Consider the following 9,176-nt stretch of genomic DNA (forward strand, 5'->3'; position numbering starts at 1 on the left):
TCGGAGAGATGATGATGATGTCGGGAGGGGGTGGGATGGGTCACGGATTTGAAATAAAAGACCGTCAGAGAAGGTGGTAGTGAACAAAATGAAGAAGTTGAGAGAAAGGTAGAAGCATGGAGCTGTAGAGAAAAGAAAGTGGGAATTGAAAGAGGTGAATGGGGTGGTAAAAGAAATGCGTTTCAAGAAAAAAAAAGGTATCGAGGATGATGGTGAGGTGTTAGTGGAGTTCCCTGGGATATTCAACTTATCGCGGTGCAATCGACATCAAAAATTATATGAGAGATTTATGAATTCATTGCTTCTTTATTATTAACGCCACCATGGTTATCATAAATAATTGACTTAAACCTTGACGTAGTCGGAAGGACATGAAAGATCAACTACTCCGGCTCGCACGTGTTCCTCAATTTTCAAGAGTTAATGTTTCTATTTTGATGGCTTAATTCCGACATTCATATAAGAAAATATGTTGCAGGTTGTTTGATTGATGCCGTATTTAAAGGGCTTAATGGAGCTTCGACCCTGGTCCGAGGCTCATAAATTATCGCTTTATGTCTCCGGTCGTCCCCTCCTATTATATTAAACGACCGTCCCTAGCTTTACCAGCTTGTGTCTGTTCGAAAAGGTTGTGCAGGTACACGGTCATTGTGATCCACACACATTTATCTTTCATTTATCATAACATAACGACGAATATGATTTGATTCAAAGTGGTGAATCTAAGCACAGAGGGCGCTCTGTGAATCAGTTTAGATGGGCTGACATCAATATGGTGTATTATTTTTGTACAGTCTGCGTTCTAAGTTGGTAACTCCATTAGAATGTGCCCTCTTATACACTTTTCTTTATTTATTTGTACTTTGATGATCACCCGAGTAAATATTTTCAGAAAACTGCAGATTGAAAGAAGGTTTAAAACTTGTACACCATGTGAGAAAGATGCCAACAATAAGGATCCCCAGGTGGCTGTACGTTGTAATCATTTGTTTTACACCTTGTTTAAAGAGAGATTTCTCAGTGTCGTTATGCCATATTTGGCACTGTAAAAGAAGATTATGACATGTGTTCTATCAAATTTAGCCACACGTAACGTTACACTAGCAATGTTGATGTTTATAAATTTTGTTCACCGGAATTTTCGTACACCAAATGAACATCATGTTGTAATTATTTTGAAAAATATATTTCTTGTGACCTTTTTAAACATAATAGAGGAGTAGATAGAGATCCACTGCTGAATACCAGCGATTGTTTTAAAATGATATGCATTAATTAAAGAGAATTTAATTGGTTTACAAGACCGGACAATGGTAGGTGGCACTTTTTAAAAGTCTTCCCATTTTAAGATTACCACGTTGAACTTTTTTACTTAAAGTGTGTGAATTACGAAGAAACAAAAACAAAAGGGGGATACATATTTCTATCTAAACTCAATTTTACACAAAAAATGGTAAAAAACTAGCATCACTCAAACTGCTACTCAACTCGGCGTAGAGACGGGGTCGACACTCAAGTGGTAACGCATGTGAATCGTGAATAATCATGAATCATGACTTTGTATTAATCATCCAATATATCTAGAAAACGAAACTAAACGATCTTTATTAATTTTCCTCTGCTTCTTTTATTTTTCCACCTGCAGGAAATCCCGAAATGGCCTACCTGCAGGCCTTGGTATCCGCGGGTATCACGTATGACGTCACAAAAGCATGTGGTACAGGCACGGTCCTCCAGTGCGGATGCGACCGGGTATTCGGTCAGAATAACCCCGATGTCGAATGGAAGTGGGGCGGTTGTTCGGATAATCTCGAATACGGCAATCATTTCACAGAAACGTTCATCGACGACTCGACGGGTAAAAAGACGGCGGCTGATCTGATGGCGGTACAAAATTACAAAGCCGGAAGAAAGGTGGGTAGTCAATTCCCAAATTTCCGATTGGCCATAACAGCCATGTGTCGCATTTGGTCGTATTTCATTCCACGTATAACTAATCACCTAATAATTATTCGATATAGTTATCACCTTCCCTATAAACGTCTAATTCACTGTCTGACTACGACCAATCGTGGATATGAAATAATGATATAGGGGAAATTAAGTAGACTCGTACTTATTAAGACCATGTAGGTACCCATCCATTCCATCTCCAACTCTCCCTTTTTGTCTTAATCTCTTTCTCACTCTGCCTCTCTCTATGTTCCCTTTCTTCACACTGTTATTATCTCATTCTCCCCCTATCACTTTTTATCTTACGCTCTCTCTATAATTATTCACCAAGTCTCAACCAAGATTTTTTAGGCTTACACATTCTGCTTTTAACTTTGAATTTTTAGAAAAGACTATGCCCTGAGCACCCCCCCCCCCTTCTGACTTTCCAAACAACGTACAGACCTACATCAGTTACAGTTATTATAAAGTGAAAACCAACGGATGACAATGGGTGATGGATAGGAGACGTTGAAATAATATTATCGAATCAATGAGTTTATTTAATGTATAAAACTCTTGAGACAGACCATGGCGGCACTTTGCATTCATTAAAGGTACAATCGTTGATTTGGAGAAAGAATAAATTGGCTTCTTGGTCATGTTGGTAATATTTCGAACGAGAAAGAAGTGGAATCTAAGATGAAGACATAGGATGAAAGTGAATTTAACCTATTCAAATCAGAATTTTGTACTTAAGTTTTCAATTTAAGTTTGTAAAGAATTATTTTTCGTCGTCCAAATTACCCTCATCCCTTCTCTCCTCTCTCTCGTTCCCTCCCTGTCCCCCTGCCTGTCTCTATTTCTCTCTACCCCCCGCTCTCTCTCCCTCAGCCCCACTACATCCTCTTCCCCCGTCCCTCCCTCCCCCGATCCCTTTCCCTCCCTTCCCCTCTGGGTTCCTCTTCCTTTTGTTATATTGTTGCATAGCTATCATGAGCTATTCCTGGTTCCGTGCTTAAGATCTGTGTGGTTTGTAAATTGATCTTAAGCAATTTCTGACGAGCTGACAACTTAACTTTGGAGCTAATAAATTTCATTATAGACTTGCGATATGACTTTCAGTTAACCTTGCCTTCCCATGACATGGTGACACTATGTAACACCTCACATCCTCAAGAAATCTCCTGAAATGTATAATGTCCCCTGTGACATTTTGATTAAATAATAGAAATTGCATTGGCATGCTTGGGACAGTACAACAAACTATCCTGATCATTGCCGAATATTAAATCATTTTGTTTGGAGTATCAATAATTGCCCTTTCAGAGTTGTGGTCGCTTTTCGAATTCGAAAATTAAGTATATGTTAATAGTGATTACATGATATAGGCCTATAGTCATCCTCACTTGCCTAGTAGTCAAATCATGAACGTTGATACCCGTCGTAGAAATAAAATATTCTTTTTGCCTGTTTTAGGCGTACTACGATTGTGTAATGTTGCTTAGGGCCGCAATGTAGTTTGAAACAAACTTGGGGATTGCAGCCAATTTAACAGATTGGAATTCAATCGGTAACTTTTAATTACCAAACTCCCAAAATGGATCACCAGACATCCTTATCCTGAGTCCACATTCTAGAACCAGGTGCATGGGAAATAGTATAAAAAATGAACATTTGTAATGCACCTTTAAGGCGACCGTAAATTCCTCCCAATGAGTGTATTGGCTTGGGCGTAGTAAACACGATGACACCGATTTCTCATGTGCTTCAAGTTCATGCACCTTCTACTTGAGGTTTCCTCCTCTTCTTGGTGAATCAAAAAGCCCCTCCTTACCCAAGAGAATCACAAGCTTCAAAGGACACAAATATACACAATGCAGATTCGCGAAGAGGGGGCGTTATTTCTGACGCGGGCGCTCTCACACCACTTTACGACCCCCTTAAGATCGATTGACTGGAGGTGATACCCCGCTGCTATAGCAACCAAGTCAAGATGGTCGCCAGCTTGAAGCAAAGAAATACGTTTAGTCATGCCGTGATGTATACGGGGAGAATGACGTCTTTGTAGGTGTTACCCGAAGACGGAAAGTGTTACGTGTTGAGGGCATAACGCACCAAACATGCTAAATAGTTTGTATTTAAAACTATCATTTGAGAAATCAAACGTGTGTTTTATGGTATAAAAGGGCACGCAAAGTAGGTTTTGGAACTTTTATGAGATTTCTTCGCCATTTCTATAATTACGTAACGTCCATCCTTTCTGATCTACAAAAATGAGCACCATTCATAAATCGATGATGCACACACTCTATTTGATGCCGATTGCTTTATTCAGGTTTTCCGCACTTGATGCCTATTGGGAGTTTAACCTGAAAAGAGCCTAGGCTCAATTTCAACACCACCAAACATAGATATTAATATAGTCAGATATCTACCGTGTGCCGATTGATACACGATTTAAGAATCCAGTAGCTCCAACACCACATGTATGGATCTGGCTATACATTGACACCCTACTGTACAAGTCATTCTACTTGGTATCCAACCGGCACCCCATACGCTCTATCCTTTACTCATTCCTGTCCACGTGGCATCCTACATCTCCCAACTCGGTACCCATCTCTGAGACGTTATGTTCCCGAGCTGCACGCATTCGTCACCCTAATCGGCACAAAATTTGGAGGCATACATCCGGTTCCGGAGACGAAATCTATCTTGCAAACTTTTTTAAGCTCTATTCGACACCTATATAATGCATTTAGTACTCATTCATCACCCTACCCGACATACACTCGTCGCACATTCGGCGCACACTCGGCACACATTTGGCACACGTTCGTCACCCTACACGGTACCCATCTGGCATCCATTCAGCACCCATGTACCAATTCGTCACTCCATTTGAAAATATTCGGCACACATTCGTCACCCTACACGATACCCGTCCGGCACCCATTTACCTATTCGCCTCCCTATTTGAAACATATTCGACACATATTCGTCACCCTACACGTAAATCATTCAGCACCCATGTACCAATTCGTCACTCCATTTGAAAATATTCGGCACACATTCGTCACCCTACACGGAACCCATTCGGCACCCATGTGCCAATTCGTCACTCCATTTGAAAATATTCGACACCCATGTACCAATTTGTCACTCCATTTGAAAATATTCGGCACACATTCATCACCAAACACAGAACACATTTGGCACCTATGTACCAATTCGTCATTCCATTTGAAACATATTCGGCACACATTCGCCACCCTACACGGTACCCATTTGGCACCTATGTACCAATTCGTCATTCCATTTGAAACATATTCGGCACACATTTGTCAGCCTACACGGATCCCATCCAGCACCCATGTACATATTCGTCACTCCATTTGAAAATATTCGGCACACATTCGTCACCCAACACAGGCTACACGATACCTTTCCGGCACCCATGTACAAATTCGCCTCTCTATTTGAAACATATTCGACACAATTATTCGTCACCCTACACGGAAATCATTCAGCACCCATTTACCAATTCATCACTCTATTTGAAACATATTCTGCACACATTCGCCACCCTACACGATATCCATCCCGCACCCATTAGGCACCCCATGTACGATTACGCTTTTTTAGCAGCCTCCTCCGTTTCCGACCTGTTATCTTAATTATAACATATAATAAGTTTCTTTGTTTTATTGATTATATCAAGATGTATGTAACAAAACTTATTGTAAATGATTGTAAATGATTGTTGGAAATGGAAAAATAAATGAAATGAAATAAAGAATGAAAATGAAAATTACGTTAGTCTATATGAAAAAAAATATTCGGCACACATACGTCATCCTACATGTTATCCATCCGGCTTCCTATAACAATTTCGTAACGGTGCACTACATTATACATACAATTATTTAATGCTTATTATGGTCTTTTCGACAAACTTATATGGATTATTACATTTATGAGCACTTGATTCCGACACTGCCTTATTATGTATTGCTATCTTTTTCTCTGTTCATTTTTTTTTGTTATTTTTTTATTATGTATTGCTATCTTTTTCTCTGTTCACGATTGTGTTAATTTTACAATGTTTACCACACATTGTGCTGTGCTATCTATTTTATGATCAATTTGTTTTGACTTTACTTATTTGATTTGTTGCTATAATTAATTTGATTAGGAATTTTATAGGAATTTAATGACAATTTGATAATCAATGTACACTGAAAATGAGTCACAAGACTCGCATGTAATATCAAGGACTGTGAATGGTTCACGATTAGGGTTTTGTATTAACAGTCTCATCTGGAATAGAATCTTGCGGAATTGCCAAATATCAAAACCAAGTCTAGATATTTATCAAGTCGTGACAGCCCGACAAATGCTTTTATGTTTTCAATTTCCTCGATATTATTCATTGTCGTATTGTCAATTTCCTGTTTCATTTTCATTCTTAGGTCATTGAGAAGAATATGACGATCAAGTGCAAGTGTCACGGTGTATCCGGATCCTGTACGTCAAAGGTTTGCTGGAACGCCATGCCCAAGTTACGTCAAGTCAGTGAGTTCCTCTTGAAATCGCACATACAGGCGTACCACATGACTTACTCAAAACGGAGCCTCAGGTTGCGGCCCCTCCAGGAGCGAAACCGAAACCCTTCCAAAACGGACATCGTGTATCTCACCCCGTCACCCGACTACTGCGAGCCCAACAAGCGGCACGGGTCGGTCGGGACGCACGGACGGCGGTGCAACAAGACAAGCACCGGTGTGAACGGATGCAGACTAATGTGCTGTGGGCGTGGCTATCAAACTATGCTAAGACACGTGACTGAAAGTTGCCACTGTCGATTCCAGTGGTGTTGCTCGGTGGAATGTGAAACATGCAGTCGCGTTGAGGAGCTTCATGTATGTAACTGATGCCATGACATGCCTTATTGGACAATTGAACATTTTTTACGCAAAATGAATATATTTAAGAAGTCTTTTAAAATGTTGATATTATTGCATATCTATATATTTTGGTGCTGTTATTCATTTTTTTTGTTCTAATGATAATGTCCTTTCCGTGGTCGACAATATTTCTCTGTGGTATGTGCTTGCTCATTAACTCGGCATGCTACATTTCAATGAATCATAGTGAATTACCACTTGAAACCGATACATATTTTACAATTGTTGAATGAATGACGTCATTTATCTATTTCTAATCAATGATGTGCCTAAAAGTTATGTTTAATGACAGGTTTTGTGCAAGGAACCTTGAAGAATGCAAAAATGTGTCAAGGTCTGCCAGGGTTAAAACTTATTAATAGATGGTCTGAATATTTGGTTTGTATGAGGGTTCTTCGACTTCAGTTATTTATTTGCCTCTCATGCATAAAAATATAATGATTGTAAGTATGGTAACCACGTGGGGTTAATAATGGTAATTGACAAGGTGTCAACCGCTAAATTGACAATTTATTTTTTGATTAACGGTAAGAGCGATCACATTCATTCATCACAAAACCTTGATTGATGTGATACAGCTCTTTAATCAAAAGAGCCCAACTTTGCACTTTTGATGAAATTGTTTTTAGTATTATAAAGGGTGCAGACCAAAGCAACAATGTGGGTACGTTTAAAGGTATAACGTTGCTCCTTCCCTGCACCTTTCAGAAAGGAAAACACATTTAGTATGTCTGAACCGGCTCCATATTACACAGAACGAAGAAGCTTGACAGACCACTGAAAGACCGAAAATTGGCAAGGTCTCTCAACTCTGAAAGACTGATTGATACTCATTGTCTTGCTGAACTTAGACTGATCTTTCAGTGATCTTTCAGTAGTATTTCATTGGTATTTTAGAGAGCTTTTATGCAACAAATGGTCATTCGGTAATCCTTCCATGGACATTCACTGGTGTTTCAATACAATCATCTTTTAATGATCTCTCATGAGCCTTTCAATGATTTCCGCAAACATCTTAAAAGAGACTATCGAAAGATCATGGAAAGATTATTGAAAGACTAAAACAAGACATTTCAAACTTCATGTATCGGTTCGAGATTGATATTTTCTTTTTGGAAGACTTTTTATATTTATATTTGTTTCATTTAAACATACCCTACGAATAAATGACAGATACAAAGAGAAAATTATAATTTCTTGAAATTTTTTTAATGCTTTTCTTATAGTGGGATAGAGCAATATATCAAACGATTGCTATTTTTCTGTTGTTAAATAGCACATTTCCTCCCTTCCATTTTGTATTAATGGCAAAATGTTGATTAATAAGTTATTCACTCGACGAAAATCGTGGCAGTGTTGGGGTGAAATTAATAAAGGAGTGTGACGTCACTGTGAGACAGAAATAATCACATTCGCTATCAAAATGAAATATTTTGACTAAGAATTTAATCAGTGTATTGCTATCATTTGCGACCAATATTAATGTTCTGCGGAATACGTGTTCCGATAACCGATTGCCTTATTCACCATGAATAAGCTTTTCCAAGGTTAATAAAACGTTTTTCAATAAAGAACCTTTCCGTAATTTTACGTGTCTTTGTTTTAGCTCCTCGTTTTGTTTTGTTTTTTCTTCTGTATCATTTTCCTACTCCAGGGGGCCGTTTCATAAAGCTGTTCGTAAGTTAAGAGCGACTTTAAGAATGACTGGTGATCCTTTCTTACGCGCTAATTCATCGCCAATGAAAATACCATTTACCACAAGAAAGGATCACCAGTCGTTCTTAAAGTCGCTCTTGACTAAAGAACAGCTTTATGAAACACCCACCTGGTTTATACAATAATATTCATTTAATTTTTTTTTCTTTTTGTGATATCGATTTTCACGCCCCGTCTTCGTAATAATAGTACTTCCAATAATTGACATGATAGAGGTGGTAGTAGTGGTCTTGATGATGATGATGATGATGATGGTGATGATGATGATGATGATGGTGGTGGTGGTGGTAGTAGTAGTAATGATGATGGTACTGTTAGTGGAGGTCGTGAATATGAGGATGGTGATGGTGGTGGTTGGGGATGGTGGTAATGAGAAGAATGGTGATAATGATGATTATGGTGGAAGTGGTCGTGGTGGTAGGATGATGATGCGTCTGATGACGGAGACGACGATGATGGTGATTTCGATGATGATGATGACGATGATGATGAGATGATGATGATTACGATCATGATGATAGTGGTGGTGATAAATTCGCATATCGCAGGAAAAGAAAG

The 9,176-nt window shown here is 38.9% G+C and overlaps 1 protein-coding gene across 1 annotated transcript; it reads left to right on the top strand.

Annotated features, from left to right (window-relative positions):
- Window positions 1-1,650: 1,650 nt before the first annotated feature.
- Window positions 1,651-8,476, top strand: LOC129260311 (protein Wnt-7a-like). Its single transcript, XM_054898314.2, has 2 exons — window positions 1,651-1,914; window positions 6,408-8,476. The coding sequence occupies exons 1-2, from the start codon at window positions 1,657-1,659 to the stop codon at window positions 6,867-6,869; spliced, it is 720 nt and encodes a 239-aa protein (XP_054754289.1). The 5' UTR covers window positions 1,651-1,656; the 3' UTR covers window positions 6,870-8,476.
- The last annotated feature ends 700 nt before the right edge of the window (window positions 8,477-9,176 follow it).

The sequence above is a fragment of the Lytechinus pictus genome, chromosome 5 (assembly GCF_037042905.1).
Source record: "Lytechinus pictus isolate F3 Inbred chromosome 5, Lp3.0, whole genome shotgun sequence".
Lineage (NCBI taxonomy): Eukaryota > Metazoa > Echinodermata > Echinoidea > Temnopleuroida > Toxopneustidae > Lytechinus > Lytechinus pictus.

Excerpts from the sequence above, each read along its gene's own strand:
- LOC129260311 (XM_054898314.2), top strand. The coding sequence starts at position 1,657 with ATGGCCTACCTGCAGGCCTTGGTATCCGCGGGTATCACGTATGACGTC. Across the intron at positions 1,915-6,407 it reads ATTACAAAGCCGGAAGAAAG|GTCATTGAGAAGAATATGAC; the intron begins GTGGGTAGTCAA and ends TTTCATTCTTAG.